Raw genomic sequence first — 19,029 nt, 5'->3', positions numbered from 1 at the left:
TTAGCTCCAAATAATATTATGCAGGCATGTTTTTGTTTACTGTACAATTTTTTTAATTTTGTATGATTTGTACTTGCCCATGCAATATTACAATAAATCAAATGACAATGAATGAAAGAAAAATATAAACTTTTTAAAGATTTATTATTTAGAAATGGTTTAGCCCAATATATCATGGCAATATTTTTTGATAACTTTTTCTCAATATTTTTTATATGATCACTCCAACGTAAATGTTCATCTAATATTACGCCCAAAAAGTTAACTGAAGTTTCTCTTTTAATGTTAGCGTTATTGATTATTAGATTTGGGAGTTTAATGGGAATTTTTTCTAATTTATTTACTTTATAAAACAAAATAAGTTTGGTTTTATCCACATTTAAAGACAGTTTATTACTTATAAACGATTCATTAACCTTACCCAACCCTTCATTAGCTGCTTCAAAAAGTGTTTTAATATCTCTGTGGGAATAAAAAAGATTGGAGTCATCTGCAAAAAGAATACAGTTTAAGAAGTGTGTTGCAAAATTTAAATCATTTATATATACTAAGAATAATAAGGTTCCTAAAATAGAGCCCTGGGGGACACCACAAGTTACAGCATATGGAATTGTTTGTTTTTGCGCATATTGGATGAATTGCATTCTATTGGTCAAATAGCTTTTGAACCAAAGTAAGTTATTATTTTTTACTCCATATTATTCAAGGAGTCATTAATTTTTTTATTAGTATGTTATGATTTACAGTATCAAAAGCCTTTGACAGATCAATGAAAACTCCTAATGTAAAGTATTTAGTACTAAATGCGTTTGTTATTTGATTGACTATATTAATTACTGCATGTTCAGTGCAACATTTTTTCTTAAAACCAAACTATTTTTAGTACAACATATTGCTTTCTGATAATGTACCTCCATTGCATCTTTTTTAGAGCTTTTCTGAGTATGGAAGTTAAACCTTTAATATTTCTTGGTGGGTCTTCTCGTGACTTAGTTGAAGAAAGTAATATTTTTGTTGACAAGTCCATATTTATAAAAGAAATTTATGAAGATAAATCAAAGGTCATATTAATCACGATGCCTAGACGATTTGGAAAATCGACAAATTTAGAAATGCTGAGAATGTCTTTTTTAGCCAAAAAAAATTTGCTCGAGATATGTCGAGCATTACCAAAAATTGGTATACTTTGAGAGCTAGCTCGCTATATGTCGAGCAAAGCTTCTGATTGGTTATTATGATATCTGATGCGCTTCCTGTACGATAAACTCTTCTTTTTATGACTGCCACGCGCCAGTGTTTACACATGGGCGGTTGGAAGTGCATTGCATTGTTTCGTGACTTTTTTTTTAAGTGATTGATAATTTTGCATGAATTATCTGTTGCGTAACCTGCATTGTTGAATTATTTGTGCCCATTTTTTGTGTTACTTATAAATATGATGGATTGCGACAGTGACGAAGGAAGTTTATTGGGCGATACCGACTCAGTTCATGTTAGTTCGTCTGACGATGAGAGGAGTGATTCCAGTGACAGTGAAGGTTTCTCAGACGATGATTCTGAAGAAGATGAGCCTACGCTTGCAGACGTGCGTGCATGGCAAATTGAACCTCAACCAACGATACCTCATCCTAGGTTTCCATTTGTTTTCGGCAACCAAAATATTCCTGCTGATGGAAATGCATTAGACTTTTTGAATTTATATTTTGACGATGAACTAATCAATATTATTGTCACTGAAACAAATCGGTATGCATTGCAGAAAGGCGATAGAGATTTTCCTAATACCAATGCAAGGGAGATTCGTGTATTTCTCGCACTCGTAATGTTGCAAGGCTTGGTAGTAAAGTCTAGTCATTGGCTTTACTGGTCAAAAAAACCTCTCTTAGACACTCCATTTTTTAGAGAGTGCATGCCTCTCAAAAGGTTCAAGGCACTAAAAAAATATTTGCACTTTGCAAATAGTGAAGACTACAATCCTGAAACTCACCCCCAACCAAAATTGAACAAAATTTACCCTATTTACCAGCTTCTCAGCAATAAATTCAAAACATTGTATAAGCTGGATCGTGACGTGACCATCGACGAAAGTCTAATGCTTTATAAAGGTAGACTCGGTTGGGTGCAATACATCCCTCTGAAACGTGCAAGATTTGGAATTAAATTTTATATGTTATGCGAGTCTTCAACTGGATACGTTTGGTCTACTATTATTTATACGGGCAAAGGAACACAAATGGATGAAAAGTATAAAGATCTTCCTGCAGTTTCATCAAAAATTGTGATGTCTATAATGGACCCGCTACTCAACAAAGGTCATTGTTTGACAACTGACAATTTTTATACTTCGCCTGCACTTGCTGAATTATTGATAAATAATAGAACTGACACATATGGAACCGTCAAGCAAAATAGAAAAGATATGCCCCCTCAAATAAATTCAAAGAAGTTGAAGAAAGGAGAGACGTGATTTCGCCGTGGAAAAGTTCTGACCATGAAGTGGAAGGATAAGAGGGACGTCACTATACTTTCCACTGTTCATTCTTCGGAAATGGTTCAATGTCAACGAGGGCGCGTAGCTACCAGTATTCCCAGAATTGTAAAGGATTACAATGATACGATGGGAGGGGTCGATCGAGTAGATCAGTCATTATCTAGCTACCCCATCATGAGGAAAAGGGGAAAAAAATATTACCAAAAAATTTTTTTTCATCTTCTTGAATTTGCAGTATGGAATTCTTATATATTATATAAGCAAGCTGGACATACTAAAAAACCGTTGGACTTTCGAATGGATCTTATTGATCTTCTTGTATCCACGTATAAAGACAATTCAGTGAAGAGCAAAGGTCGTCCTAGCACAACTCCCTCTCCCCTTCGCCTCTCTGGTCGTCATTTTCTGGATTATGTTCCCCCAACAGAAAAGAAAGATAAACCGATGAGATACTGTGCTGTTTGTTCACAAAAGAGAAATGCGCTAGGAAAAAAAGTTCGAAGAGAATCAAGATACCAGTGCTCAGAGTGCGATGTTGGTTTGTGCGTCGTTCCATGTTTTCGTGAGTATCACACAAAAGTTGACCTTACGTAAGTCTGCAAAAACTTATTTTCTGAACTATAGCCTTATATTATATATATAAAGCGTAATTATATATTGAAAGTCTTATATTATTTTTATTGTTACTAAGAAAAGAAAAGGAATAAGTTTCAGTTTCATGTTGTATTGGGTTTTATAAAATTGTTTTGAAAATTTTATAAGTGCCTGCAATTTCATTATAATCTCAAGTAGTTTTCTATTATTTCAATGTTCATAAATTTATAGAATGCCTTATTTTATTCTTATTATTTATAAATACGTGAAAGTTTCTTGTAAAAAAACTACTTTTACAGTTAAAAATTTGAAATTTTTGTATGCGTGATTTTGCCCAGTCTCTACAATTTTACAGTGCCATAAATGTACATTTACGAAAGTTTATGTAATGTTATATAATTAGAGTTTTTAATAAAATCATAAATTTATAAATTTATTGAAATCAACTTTATATTTTATTGTTTAGAAATAGAGGAAATTAAGTTTGCAACTAGGTTCACTTCAATTTTTCAAGAATTTTGCAAGAATTTTATGCAATATTGCAATGCTCGACATATGTCGAGCAAGTTTTCAAAGGTCAATTAGGAAGATCATAAATTATTAAAATATATTAAAATTTATTAATTATTATTATTTCCCTTTTTCGCATGGTTAAAACAGTAAAATCAATTCAAAAAAAAAATAGATTTGTTTTTGACACACTTTTGAAAATTATTAGGTTCGTTAAGTGGTTAAAGAGGATAATGTAGAAGCAAAAACTACTAGTCGAAGAATTTTTACAGAAAAAATAAAGAATGTTGACAAATTAGAAAATGCCCTTCTTGATACCTCAAGTGTTGTTACTTTTATACGTGACAGTTCGGAAAATTTAAAAAAATTGAGATTTTATCATTACAAGGACAGTATCCTGTAATTTTTATGGATTTATAAAGTTGCAAAGGCAACTCAAACAGAACTTATGTTTATTTGAAAAATAGTGATATACTATATTATGAAACTACAATAAGTAAAGAGTACATATCACTCCTTCACAGAATCAAACTGTTTTACCCTACAGCAATTAAAAAACTCAGTGATTTACTTAAAGAATATCATTCTAAGCGAGTTTGGTTATTAATTGATAAATATGATGCTGCTGCAAATAAGGCCTACCTTATGTTTAATTCTGATGAAGCTGAAAGTGTAGCAGACTTATTTAGATCAATTTTGGAACCTGCTTTGAAAAATAACCAAAATTTAGAAAAGGGTGTAATTACTGGTGTTCAGTATATTCTAAAAAGTGGAATTTTATCGGGATTAAATAACACAATAAAACATAATATAACCAGTTGCAAATACTCAAAATATTACGGACTTTCTGAGGTAGAGCTTAGGGTTCTTCTTAATCATTTTAAGTTAGAAAAAGATGAAAGTTATATAAAAAGTTGGTATAATGGGTATTTGTTTAATATTGGTACAAATGTTAACCAATGTTTTATTGATAAATATAATGTTTGGTCAGTTGTAAATTATATATCTAATCCTGATAAATTTGTCTCATATTGGAACAATGACAATCTAAGCGAATTTTTAAATAGCAATATTTTGAACAATCATGCTATAAAAGATATTATAGAAGACTTGGTTCGCAATCGTAATTTGTTAATAAGTAATATTACCACTGATTTTAGTGTAAATAATTTTCTAATATTAAAATCTATTACTAGTAATTTGAACAAAATAGAAGTTACAAATGAGGGAACAAACTTACTAATTTCCTATTTATTTATTACTGGTTATTTAACTATTACTAGGTCAGTAAATGAGTATTGTATACCTAACAATGAAATTAAAAACGAGTTTCAGAAAGTTCTATTGTTATATTATGAAAATATCTTTAATGTTCCAACTTCTTTTTTTGATGATATGACTAAAATTCTTTTTGATGTTTTTGAAGCAGATGAAAGTAGTATTTCTTCTATTTTTACTAAAAGCTTTGGACCTAAACTTGCCTTGTTAGTTGGTCATTTAAAATTATACTCAAAGTTTGATAAAGATGTTAGTGTAGGATTGTATGGAAATGAAGACCTAATGCATTCATTGGTAAACTATATTGCTCTACAGGTTGTCAATGCAAAGTTTGCCACTAAGCGATATACAACAAAGTGTAGTGGCAAAAAGGGCAGAGCTGATATAAGTTCCATAAAAATAATTAAATAGCCTGTTGTACATTATTCTTTTAGGCAATTTTGAGAAACACGGTAATATAGATATATGTCTATAATTAGAAATAATAGAGTCATCGCCAGTCTTAAAAACTGGTGTGATTCGTGCAATATTTAATTTTTCCGGGACAATACCTGTTTTAAAAGAAAGATTAAAGATGTGAAACAAAAGAGGTTCGATGATATGATAAACAGATTTTTTAACGTTAACGTTACTTTTATCAAATCCAGCACTTGTGATGTTTTTAAGATTATAAAGGCGGTTCGCAATTCAATTAATTTAAGATTTGGTTTATCCATAACTTTATCGTAACTTTTTAAATAAGACACGAATGAAGTTGAATTCAGAGGAATTTTTGATGCCAAATTTGGACCAGCATTAATAAAAAAACTGTTTATTTTTTTCAGCAATAATTGATTTATCATTAATATTTTTATCATTAACTGTTATTTTTTTTAACAGAGTCTTTCTCTCATAATTATTCCGCTTGCTTTGTTTAATAGTTTTGCATAATAAAGCAATTTAGAGATTTTTTTTGTTTTTTCGAATACATTTTTGTAGTTTTTATATGTCATTTCGTTTTAAGTAAGTTTTTTTTTTTAATTATTTATAATTTTTGTTTTCCTTTTGGGGATTTTAGTAACCCATTAGACATCCATGGAGTCATAATGTTTTTGTGTTCACTATAATTTGTTTTTCAGGAAATGCTGTTTCATATTGCTTGCAGAATAGACAACTTATAGATCATATGAGTTGTTAGGATTGTTTGATTGCAATACCAGATTCCAATCAACGTTGTTTCTTAAAAGGTTTTGAAACTGTTTTACAGAGTTTTCATTGATCTGTCGCCTAAATATGGTAGTTTTAGAAGGAATGTTGTTATTTATTATGTTATTAGTTACTAAGAATGTTGGGAAATGATCTGATAAGTCAGTTTTGATTATACCTGTGTTAAGACTGTTATTATGAAAGTTATTAGTTATTATATTATCAAGAAGTGTCGAAGAGTTGTTTGTCACTCTAGTTGGCTTGTTTATTGTGGGAATTAAGTTACTTTGAAGAAGAGTGTTTATAAAATTTTTTACATTATTATTTGAAGCATGTTTTTTTTAGGTCAACGTTTAGATCACCAGCCAAAAAGACATGATCTCGCGTTTTATTGATAGCTGTTATCCGCGTTTTATTGATAGCTCATTTCAGATGAGTTTTATATTTTTTTATATTACCTGATGGTGGTCTATATGTCGCATTTACAATTATGTTTTTTGTGTTTTTATTTTTTAATTCAATTCATAATGACTCACAATCTATTTCATTTACACAGAGATCATTACGTAAACTATAATTAAATAAGTTGTGGATAAAAATACTTACGCCCCCACCAATACCAAAATTACGTGGTTGGTTAACTGATTTGTAATTAATTAGTTCAAATTCCGCATTTGTTTCGCCACACTTACACCAAGTTTCCGTAAGACAAATAATTTTAAAGTCATGTTTTAATTTATCCAAAAAAAACTTTCAAAGCTTTCAAAATTTTTTTTTAAACTTCGAACATTAATGTTTAAAATTGAAAAAAAAACTTCCTTTTTTTGTGGATATTGGAAAGATTCAAAAACTGTATAGTATTGACTTTCAAATATTTGTTGATTAGAATTATCAGAGTCATCTTCGTCCCTGAGAATGATATTTTCATCAAAAAATTTAATTATTAGGTTTTCTTCCATTTTTTGTTTATTTGTTTTGTTTTTTTAAAAAAAATAAAATAAAATAATAATAATAGAAAATAAAAAGGATTTGTATAAACACAAAATTGCAAATAAAACAATAAAAACTCAACTCTTGCTTTCTTGACACGGTTTTTTTGATACTCAATCGCGCACAATTAGCTTATCATACGATATATATGCAAATTTTCCCAGCTGCCTTTCAGTTTTCATTCTTTCTCTCAATTCTTTTCTTATTACATTAGTTTCGTAGCAAAAATCTTCATTAATGAAAGTACTTTCACCCTTTCATTTAAAAGAATTTTTTAAAACTTCCACTTTATCTTTGTAATCTAAAAGTTTTATCATGATTGTACGTGTTTTTTTTTTGCATCTTTACGTCCGCAGCGACGCGCTCGTTCAAATTTAACATTTTTTACCCCTAGTCTGTTCAAACAGTTTGATCACTTTTGTTATACTTTCCGTCCATGTTTCATTTTCGTTTTCTTTCAGTCCATTATTCCTGAGATTATTTCATCGTGATCGATCTTCAATTTCTCTTAGTTTATGTTTAAGGTCGGTAAACTCTATATTTTTGTGCGCTACATTTTTATAAACTCTTTCTTTCTCGATAGATTCAATATTATTTTTAATCTTTTTTTCCGATGAGTTCTTCGTGAAAATTTAAGCTTTCTTTTATATCAAATACATCCTTTTCGAGTCTTTTAATTTTTCCATACTGTCGATAATATTTAATTCTGTTTTTTGTTGTCTGTCACTCGTTATCTTTGCATTTGCACTAATGACTTTAAGAACGTTTTCTTCTTGTTGTTTTATTAGTAACTCTATGTCTTTTTTATACTCAGCGAACATTTCTCTAAACATATTTCTTATTTCGCTAATTGTAACTGCCATATTTAACAATTAAATTGATAACAAATGTTAACTTTTAAAATTTTTTTTTAAATTTGTTTAAAAAAAAAAATTCTTTGCAATTTTTTCTTTGCAAAAACAAGTCTGTTCGCCGCAACTTTGAACGATATATATATATATAAAATATATATATATATATATATATATATATATATATATATATATATATATATATATATATTTATAAAAAAAAAAAAAGATCGACTAATCAACACTCTAACGAAGCAATGATTTTTCTAAAATTGTTTTTTATTATAAATGTCAAATACTCCTTAGTTCCATAAGTTCTGCTTTTTCTTTTATTCTATTTGCATTATCTTTTCTAATCTGGTCCCGATATTTGTAAAAATAACATAACTTCGAGACAAATATGAAGCCAAGAAATGTGTAACTTCTAAGTAAATAAAAAAATGAGGAAGCTATATCTTTGTGAAAATAATAGAATTTAGCTACAGCGAAATCCACAGAAAATACGATAGTTATAAAAAATGATACCGACGTTGTTAATACAAAACTCCAGCCTTCATGTCTACTTCATACTACTTCATACGTCATGTTTAAAAATTGCTTATTTTGAATCTGTAGTCCCATTGACAAAATAATAAAAAAAAAAGCACACTGCGTTAACAATGTGAAAGTAGAAACTCTGGGTCGAGAATTCACAGACATCAGTCGATTATGTACAACTGTCTACTCCAACCTCAACTACAGTGAAATAACCAATATTCGTGTGAATACAAGTGAAAGGAACAACAGAAAATAGTAGCAAAATAATTACTTGCAATGTTTTATTGGATATTATGCGATATAAACAGTTAGTGTCGAATTTAGCTTGTTTGTGAAAACCAGATCGGTCAGTAATACGAACCGTACGCATTGCGTGACGTTGTTTCTTATACTGATTGGTCTGGATTTGCTGCAAGGCATTATGGTTTAATGCCACGTTTTTTTTGTTGTTGTGAAAAATTTTGTAGAATTAGGGTTATGTTATATATATATATATTTCTTAATAAAACCAAAAAAAGTTCAGTCTGATTTTCAAAGAACAGTTTCGTTTCCTTATGGTGCCGAAACCCGTACATTTATTGATTTTAAAGGCATTATTTTAGAGATATATTGATTTAGAGATTATTTTTTGCCGATGGCTTCCTTAGTTAAGAAAAAGAAAATAAGAAATCGACATCGAGTTTACCTGAGAAGGTTGTTCGCAGAAATTGACGACGATTTAAAAGAAATTAAAAAGATAAACTTATTATTGACTAATATAGAGACTAAACATGTGATAATAAAGACTTTAGACGACGAAATTATGGACTTGTTGGCGGACGAAGATGACATAATATCCGAAATTGAGGATACTAGCTCATGGACTTGTGATATATTAAGTAACATAGAGAATTTACGGTTTCTTAGTAAAGAGGTGAAAGAGTCTGAGAAAGATTCATCCACAAGTGTTTCTTCTAAAATTTTTCATGAAGCTTCCAAAATTAACAATTCAAAGTTTCTCTGGTGATATATTATCATGGAAAGGGTTTTGGGATCAGTTTTCAACTGCAATTGACAGTAATGAAGATCTGTCAGATATAGCAAAGTTTAATTATTTAAAATCATATCTTTCTGGTAGAGCACAAAAGCTAATTGAAGGACTTACGCTTAGCGAAAGCAATTATAGGGAAGCAATACAACTTTTAAAGGACAGGTTTGGTAATACTCAAAGTCTTACTGCAGCGCATATGGATGATCTTCGAAAAATAAATCCAGTGCGAAATTTAAAAGAAGTAAAACAACTCCGTCAAATGTATGATAAGCTTGAAATAACTATAAGAAATTTAAAGGACCTAAATGTTGAAACATGTACTTATGGATCACTTCTTATTGCCATTATATCAGAAAGAATTCCACGTGAGTTATGCATTATTATTTCAAGACATTTTAAAAATGATGACTGGAACTTAAATGAATTCATAAATGTAATTAAGACAGAACTTACAGCTCTAGAGCGTTATGAAGCTGTTACTAATACAAGTATCGAAGTAGAAGAAAATATAGCAATTACATTACAGAATATGCACATTAATACTAAAAAAAATAATCACCACCATTTGAGCAATAATCAAAGATATTTTAACTATAACACTGTCCCAAGAAATAATCAAGAAACTAGAGACACTTGTGTGTTTTGTAAAGAACGACACTTATCATCTAGATGCAGAAATATAACAGATGTAAAACACCGTCGAAGTATAGTTCAAAAGGAGAGCAGATGTTTTGTTTGCTTAAAAAGAGGACATAAAGCGAGTTTTTGTCGATTAAATTATGAGTGCATAAAATGCAAAAAGAAGCATAACATAACTTTATGCGATACTGAAAGTAACAAGGTTCCAAATAAGTTGTTATCAGAAGTCCAGAGTTATTCGATTACTCATCAAAACCAGCATACGGCTACCAACAACCATGTTATTCTACAGTCTGCTAAAGCTACAGCTACAAACCCAGATAACACTTTATCCAGTTGCATTAGAGTATTATTTGATGGATGCAGTCATCGAACTTATATTACAGATGCATTACGTGAAAAATTGAAGTTGAAGAAGATAAGCACAGAAAGTTTAATAATGAAAAGATTTGCATCAGATGAAAGCTTGATCAAAACACTAGATGTTGTTCGTGTTTGTTTGAAGAGTAGAGATCGGAAAAATAATATTTATATGGAGGCATTATGTATTCCTTTCATATGTTCACCATTAAAAAATCCTAACTTCAATCTTTTGCAACAAAAATATGTTTACTTAAAAGGAATCGCTTTAGCTGAATCTTACCCGTTAAAGAACAATGAATCTGTTTGACATCCTAGTGGGGTTAGACTATTATTACTCAATAATTACTGGAAAAATAATAAGAGGCTGCAATAATGGTCCAGTTGCTCTTGAAAGTATTTTAGGATGGATTGTTTGTGGTCCATCTGACATCGGTGTACGTGAGAATTTTATTCAAACAAATTTAGTGTCAACTTCACAATCAGATGATGATGTCTTAAGGTTGGAATTACGAAAATTTTGGGAATCTGAATCCAGCGATTTCCAAGAGCAAGACAATTTTTACCAGCAATTTAAAAATGACATTACTTTTAATGGGGAACGATATGTGACAAAGCTACCATTGAAACCAAACTGTGAATTTTTACCTGAGAATTTTAATATTAGTTTAAAAAGATTTATTTCATTACAAAGAAAGTTTGAGAAAAATAATGATTTAAAACAACGATACCAAGAAGTAATAACTTCGTATGAAAACGAAAACATTATTGAGCGAGTCTATGATCCAGGTGAACCTGGAAAAGTTCATTATCTACCTCATCGTGCAGTACTACGAGATGATAAAGAGACAACAAAGTTACGTGTAGTGTTTGATGGTTCCGCAAAAGAGGGTGGTCCTTCAATTAATGAAAGTTTGTATACTGGCCCATGTTTACTGACATGCATATATAGTACACTTTTACGTTTTCGCATGTTCAAGATAGGACTGATATCTGATATTCCGTCAAGCGTTTCTAAATGTTGGTATATGCAATGAGCATGAGGATCTATTGAAATTTTTATGGTATGATGATAAGAACAACATGTTAATTATTTACCGTTTCCTGCGAGTAGTATTTGGAATCACTAGTAGTCCTTTTTTGTTAAATACTACAATTATAAAGCACATGGAAAATTATTCAGATTCATTTAAAGAATTTACTAAAAAGTTTCTAAGAGATTTATATGTTGACGACTCTACTGTTGGTGTTAATACAGTCAGCGAAGGTATTCAATTTTATAACTTCATAAAAGAAGCTATGAAAAAAGGAGGATTTAATCTGCGAAAATGGTTTAGTAATTCACCAGAGTTAAGCAGGTATATTGCAGATAAAGAAAAAGAGAAAGCGTTGCTGAATGAGGAAGACAGTTATGCAAAATTTGAATTAAATAGAAGTAATGATATGGAAGTTATTTGTGTAAAGGTTTTGGGATTATTATGGAATGGAAAAAGCGATGAGTTCCATTTCAACTTTTCAGCTATTGTACAAGAAGCATTGAATCTACCTTTTACAAAACGAAATTTGCTTAGGGTTGGAGCAAAATTTTATGATCCATTGGGTCTTATTTCACCAATTGTTATTGTGACAAAACTATTGTTTCAAGCTCTGTGTATTGATAAACTTGATTGGGATGATAAATTACCTTCTGAAATCCACGAAAAATGGTTAGCGTATTTAAAAGGACTAGAAGTTATTTCCAGCATTACTGTACCAAGATACTGTTTTAAAGAACAAGATGAAATAGCAAAGTATGTTACTTTACATGGTTTTAGTGATAGCTCTCAAGTTGCTTATTCAGTAGTTATATATGCTCAAGTAAAAACCAAGGAGGGTTGGATGTCCAAGTTGATAACCTCAAAGACGAAAGTTGCTCCAATAAAAAAGTTAACAATTCCACGTTTGGAATTACTTGGCTGTTTGTTATTAGCGAATTTGATGCACAAGGTTGTTCAAGAATTTAAAGACGTTTTAATTGTGGAAAAAATTTGTTATTGGACAGATAGCGAATTATCTTTATCTTGGATAAAAAATTCTAAAAGAGACTGGAAGTTATGGGTCCAGCATCGTGTGTCAAAAATTCAAGAATTAAGTAACAAAAATGATCGGTCCCATATTGAGGGAGAAAACAACCCAGCAGATATACCAACTAGAGACTTAAATCTGTTAACGTTTCAGACCAATTGCTTGTGGTGGGAAGGTCCTTTGTTTTTAAAAACTAATATCACACCAAAACAAAGGAAGTATTTTGATAGTAATATGGCAGAAAGTATTAGTGAGTTAAAAAAATTCTGTAACTTCTTGTGTCAACTATATTGATGAGCCAAAAGACGGAGTTCAGTATATTATTAAAACAGAAAAATTTAGCAGTTTAACTCAGCTATTGAGAGTTTCAGCATACGTTTTACGATTCGGGAATAATATTAAAAATAAAGTTGTTAAATACCAAGGAGAGTTGACGACAAAAGAGATTAATTCAGCTGAAGATTTATGGATTAAGTCTGAACAAAGTCTGCTAAAAGGGGAGAATGATTCTAGTCAGGATTATGAAAACATTAAGCAACAGCTGGATTTATTTATTGATGAACATAACATTCTACGGTTAAAAGGGCGGTTTGAAAATAGTTTGCTAGAATATGCAGAGAAGTATCCAATTATATTGAGAAGCTATAGTCATTTTACAAAGCTAATAGTACTAGCTGCACATGAAAGAGTAAAGCATTTACGACTTAGAGGAACGTTAAATGAATTAAGAAGTAGGTTCTGGATTCGTAAGGGACGACAAATAGTGAAGAAGTACATTAAAGATTGTGTCAAGTGCAAAAGAGTGCTTGCAAAAACTTTACATGGTCCTGGACCTCCAAATTTACCAATTTTTCGAGTGGCAACACATAAATTTGCGTTGACCAATATTGGATTAGATTATGCTGGTCTTTTGTTTGTGAAAAATATTTATGGACAAGAAAATTCTATGTATAAAGCTTATGTGTGTTTGTTTACATGTGCAACATCCAGAAATGTCCATGTGGAATTAACGCCTTCCATGGAAACTGATTCTCTTATAAGATATTTAAAACGTTTTATAGCTCGAAGAGGAAGTATAGCGATAGTAATTAGTGATAACTTCAAAACCTTTCTAAGTGAACAGTTAAAACAGTTTTTAGCAAAAGAACGTATATTATGGAAATTCATTTTGCCTAAATCACCTTGGTGGGGAGGATTCTATGAACGACTTATTCGAGTTGTCAAAGATGCGTTGAAAAAATGTGTAGGAAAAAGTCGATTGTCATATGAGGAATTAGAAAAAGTATTACATGAGATTGAAATGACGGTTAATAGTCGACCACTAACTTATATTTATGACGAAGTATATGAACCATTGACCCCATCTCATCTTGTAATTGGAAGAAGATTACAATCAATTAATGTAAAAACTCAGATGGATGATTCTCAAATTGATAATTCTAATGATCACAACAGCAGATTAAAGTACTTGAAAACTATTATTGATCATTACTGGAAACGTTTTAGTCGTGAATATATTGCTCAATTACGAGAAAGACACCTCTATGATAGTAAAAACCAAAGAACAGAGTGCGGTGAGTATCTACAAGTTGGAGATGTTGTTTTAATAAACGATGATCAGTTAAAGCGAAATTTATGGAAGCAAGGTGTCGTGGAGGAATTAATTATTTCTAATGATAAAAAAGTTAGGGGTGCCATTTTAAAGACTTGTATAAATGGGCATGTATCCTTTATAAAACGTCCACTTCAACGCTTAGTTCCTCTCGAAGTAGTAAAGATTAAAAACACAGAAAAAGTTACATCCGCTGAACCTAAATGCCAGAGGATGGCTGCTATTACGGCTGAATTAAAAAGAAAATTTAATACTTAAGAATTTATTGTTCTGGGATACTTAGTATCCCAGAACAATAAATTCTTTAGTATTTATTGTTCTGGGATACTAAGTATCCCAGAACAATAAATACTAAAGAATTTATTGTTCTGGGATACTTAGAACAATAGGTTTTTACAAAAAACAGAACAATAGGTTTTTACAAACAAGCTCAATTCGACACTCCCGACCCGGGAGTGTCGAATTGAGCTTGTTTGTAAAAACCAGATCAGTCAGTAATAAGAACCGTACGCATCGCGTGACGTTGTTTCTTATACTGATTGATCTGGATTTGCTGCAAGGCATTATGGTTTAATGCCACGTTTTTTTTTGTTGTTGTGAAAATTTTTGTAGAATTTGGGTTATGTTATATATATATATATATATTTCTTATTAAAACCAAAAAAAGTTCAGTCTCATTTTCAAGGAACAGTTTCGTTTCTTTAGTTAGTTTGAATCGATTTAGGAGATATGTGATGTATTTTCAAGAGGTTCCCTTGATATGTGATGTATTTTCAATATGTTCCCTTGCAAATGCAAATTGTTTTACTGCTTTCTTCGTTAGATCTGGAAGACGAACACATAATTTGAAAAGAATGGTCAAAAAACATATATTTGAGCCAGTTTGAGAAAAAAAGCTTCTGAGAATACAAAGAACGTAAGTTGCTGAGTTCAAATATAAAATTGCAGCTGTTATTTGGAAAAAAAATGCCAATGAGATAAATAATCCACAGTGCTCTTCGACCTTTCCTGAAAATTTTAGAATCAAAATAGCGAAAAACAATGACAAGACAAAATATATTCATAGGATACACAAATATAGTTAATAAAGCTAACACGCTTAGATGATACGGAAATGTAAAAAAGCTGATTATTTTTTTGGTAACCTTGAACAAGTAATTGTTTCTAGTTCTGCTTTTCCTAAGCCTAGCTGGCATATAACACATGTATTGTTAATAACAATGCTATTAAAAGGACATTTTATACAATACTAGCAGCAGATTTTGAGATTGTCATTAGCATGTTCCTTTATGTAACCTATATCACAAGGTTTGCTACAAATTGGAGTAAAATTAAAACCCACCTATGTTTTTCTATGGTCAAATAAAAAAATTCTTTTACATTGTCCAAGAACTTTTTCATTCTTGAAATAAAAATTAGTGCGATTTATTGACCAAACACCAACTTTAGTAGACTTGAATGCTCTCTTAGTAGGGTTGTGGTATAAAAAGTCATAGCTAATTATTTCAGGTTTAGTATAGTTATCCCAAAACACAGTTGATGAAATAGTGTTGTCTGGATATGACATTAAACAAAGAATATTGAACAATTCTTTCCTAACATTACTTACATTTACGGTAGAATATTCACATTTGAAGTAAGTAAGGTGTGGTGTATCACATTTTTTTTTCTAATAAAGTACGGATAGCCATAGCGTTGATCATAAATAGCATGAATCATGTAATTTACAAGAACTTTTTCTGTGTATGGTCGTCGTGTTGTAAACCATTCCACATTGTATAGAACATCAAAGCATCTAGTAATACGACAATGTTTTTGAATGAAGTTATATTTTTTGGCTATTTTATAATACGTATTACTTACATTTCCGTAATACTCAACAGCATTTTCTTCAGAATACCATGATTGATTCCGACTAAGGGATGAGATAACGAGACTCCATAAAATTTTTAAACTCCGTATGTTCTGCGTGTGTTAACTCAATTAAAATAGATTTTACATGTAAAATATGCACGTGATCAGACATAGGAGGTGAAAAATATAAAAAGTCAATTGCTCCATAAAACCAAATTATTTTAAATGGATTGGACTTTAAATTTTTTTCAATAATTAGTGCACTTAATTCCTTCAACAAAAACAGAGAATCTTCCGGATTTGTAAAAGCAATAATTCCTTTTATTCCATCTTCATAGGAGTTTCGAAGAAACTTTCTGTATTCGTTTTCAGGTGCAATTCCATCTACATCATCGTAACTTTTTCGAAGATATTTTCTATACACCATAGTATCAAAATCTTCTAGAAAAATTTTAATTTCCCTAATGCATTGATTTAAATCGCTCGCCTAATTCATAAAAACTTCTGTGTCATTGTTTATATACACAGCCTCTGAGGTTGCTAAATTAAAATAGTTCCACACCAAAGTCAATAGGATTATACCGATCTGATGGCACTGTTTTGAATATATTTTTTGATTCATATTCTAAACAAACAGTTGTTGCTCCGTAGCTCATCGTAACTGTTTCCGTACCGTCTGCCGTCGGCCGTCTCTACAAAAGAGCTGTATAAGTTTTCGTTGGTGCTTATGATTAACGGAACATCAGACAAATATTTCAAACAATAAAAAAATGAAAAAGTCAAACTGTAACTAATGTTGGTATTTATCTAAAGACTTCCTCAAACTAGTTTATTCATGTAAAAACTTTTTATTCAAGAAAACAAAAGATTCGTTAAAAAAAAGACTGTGTTTAAGCTTTTTTTAACAGGGTGTTCATATTCACAATAGGATTAAGAGGGTATTTTAGAGGGTGTTTCTCGCCTCTCCTTCAAAATTCATATTAACTTAACATTTAACTTTTACTTTGTGGCGTTGGAAGGTTATAGCAGTTTGATACTTTCAGCTATAGCAGCCAGGGTTGGGGATTAGAAGGGGAGGGATGTCTGCAACCTTTTTTCGATTAGATATGAATAGGGGCTGTTAACTTTTCTGTAGTTTTAATAATCACTAGATTATTTAAACTTGTGGTTTTACTTGATAACCAGATTCAATACATATTAAAAAAGTAATATTTGTTGAAAATGAGAGAAAAAGAAAAATTAACCGTTTTTATATTTATTATTTTTTCCATTAAATTTCCAGCAACTTTAAACAAAGTGAATGGTAACTTATTAATTTTTTTCTAAAATTATTATTTATAATTATTGATTAAATGTTTATTAGTTATTTTTTATAAAATTACTACTGTTAAAATTTATAAAAATAAAAAGTAATATAAAGTATCATCAGTGGTTTGAACTAAATTTTTACTAATTGTTTATGTCATGTTTTTATTATTTTTTTACACCATATTCCACATAAATACTTATTAAAATGCCTTTACCTATGAATATATAAAATTGGATATATATTTATCCTACCTTTAAAAAAAAATGTTCAAAATGTCTTGTCAAACATATTTATTGACAAAACAATCCAAAAAAGAGACAACATTTTAAATTCTTAGTATGATGATATATGAAACATCTTGGAGACAAGTTGATTATATTTACATAAATATTGCTAAAAGCATTGGAATTCTATATAAAGTTAGACCTATATTAAATAAAAACCGATTAACACAACTACAGGCCGAGAACGCCGTGGGGCGAGGGAAACATGTGCCTTTGCGCCCTCTCACTTTTTTTTCTAGAGGATTTATTTTTTAGAAAGTTCTAAATACAGAGGACCGTTTTTACAAAATTAACAACTTTGCTCCCCCAAGTCCCTCACTTTCCAAAAACTGCTCCGTCGGCCCTGAACTATATTAATTTTATCCTTTACCATGTAAATTCTGCAAAGATAATGTGGTGAAGTGCTCACAAAATCGAACTCAAATTTTTTATCGACATTAGAAACACTTTATTTTGAAAATCGTTTTCAAGAAATAAAAGTTTTGAATAATTAACAACAAGTTGTTTTAAATATTTATGTTTCATGTTTAAATGTAAACAAAATATATAACAAAGTTTTTTCATAATTTAAAACTTAAAAATAAATATGATCTTTGTGTTGATAAAAATTATCCATGAGCGATTTTGGAAAACTAAAAATATTTTGTATTTCTTGTCTTGGTCCTTTTTTTTGGAATAAAATAGTTTTTGTAACTTGGATTTTTCTTTTAAATAACGTAATTCTTTTTTATAAACGTAAAACTAAAAAAATATCTTTTTGACAAAAAATAATTTTATTTATTTTAATAATTGAATTGTTTTGAAACTTTGTTTTGTTTATTATTATGATTGTGAAGAAAATTTTTAATGTTGTGATTGTAATTCCATGCAGGGCCGTATTTAAGGGGTCTATCGGAGGAGCAATAGCCCCCCCCCTGGAATATGTCATGGGGGCGCTAAATTTTTTTCGGGAATTATAAAAAGTTTCGGAAACTGTAAAAAGTTATCGGAAAAATTATAAATTATATTAATATTAAAATAATATTATAATACAAAATACTAAATATTAGGTAATTGACAATTATACAATATTGTAAATTGTTATTTGTTTCCCAATTTGCGGAATATTACTTCGGCATACGTCATAGATGAGTATAGCGGCGAGCACGGTCACGGTAAAATATATTATACTTATATAGTTATAATTAATATATTTATTATTGATATATAATGAACCAAAAAAAAAAACTTAGCGGAGCTGCAAACAAAAAAAGAAAATTGCAAATTGAAAATAATATTTCAAAACTTCAAAAAATGTTTGATTTTTTTTAAAACAAGAAATAAAAGGTAAGTGTTTTTAGCAACTGTCGGTTATTAGTTTTATGTTTTATGATCTAGCTCTCTAGTTACATTTAATACTTTTTTAAAATAATTAATATTAATTTAGTTTAAATTACATTAA

The 19,029-nt window shown here is 30.0% G+C and overlaps 3 protein-coding genes across 3 annotated transcripts; all 3 read left to right on the top strand.

The window, feature by feature from the left end:
- Positions 1-1,435: 1,435 nt before the first annotated feature.
- On the top strand, positions 1,436-2,467 carry LOC136087467 (piggyBac transposable element-derived protein 4-like). Its single transcript, XM_065810270.1, has one exon. It carries the CDS (start codon positions 1,436-1,438, stop codon positions 2,465-2,467), a length of 1,032 nt encoding a protein of 343 aa, XP_065666342.1.
- A 6,603-nt stretch (positions 2,468-9,070) lies between these two features.
- Positions 9,071-11,502, top strand: LOC136087466 (uncharacterized). The gene is made up of 3 exons (XM_065810266.1): positions 9,071-9,349; positions 9,408-10,750; positions 10,830-11,502. The coding sequence occupies exons 1-3, from the start codon at positions 9,071-9,073 to the stop codon at positions 11,500-11,502; spliced, it is 2,295 nt and encodes a 764-aa protein (XP_065666338.1).
- Positions 11,503-11,632: 130 nt separating this feature from the next.
- On the top strand, positions 11,633-14,399 carry LOC136087465 (uncharacterized). The gene is made up of 2 exons (XM_065810265.1): positions 11,633-12,779; positions 12,862-14,399. Exons 1-2 carry the CDS (start codon positions 11,633-11,635, stop codon positions 14,397-14,399), a joined length of 2,685 nt encoding a protein of 894 aa, XP_065666337.1.
- Positions 14,400-19,029: the final 4,630 nt, after the last annotated feature.

This window comes from Hydra vulgaris, chromosome 11 (genome assembly GCF_038396675.1).
Source record: "Hydra vulgaris chromosome 11, alternate assembly HydraT2T_AEP".
NCBI classification, from domain to species: Eukaryota; Metazoa; Cnidaria; class Hydrozoa; order Anthoathecata; family Hydridae; genus Hydra; species Hydra vulgaris.
This window is presented reverse-complemented; position numbering and strand designations above follow the sequence as displayed.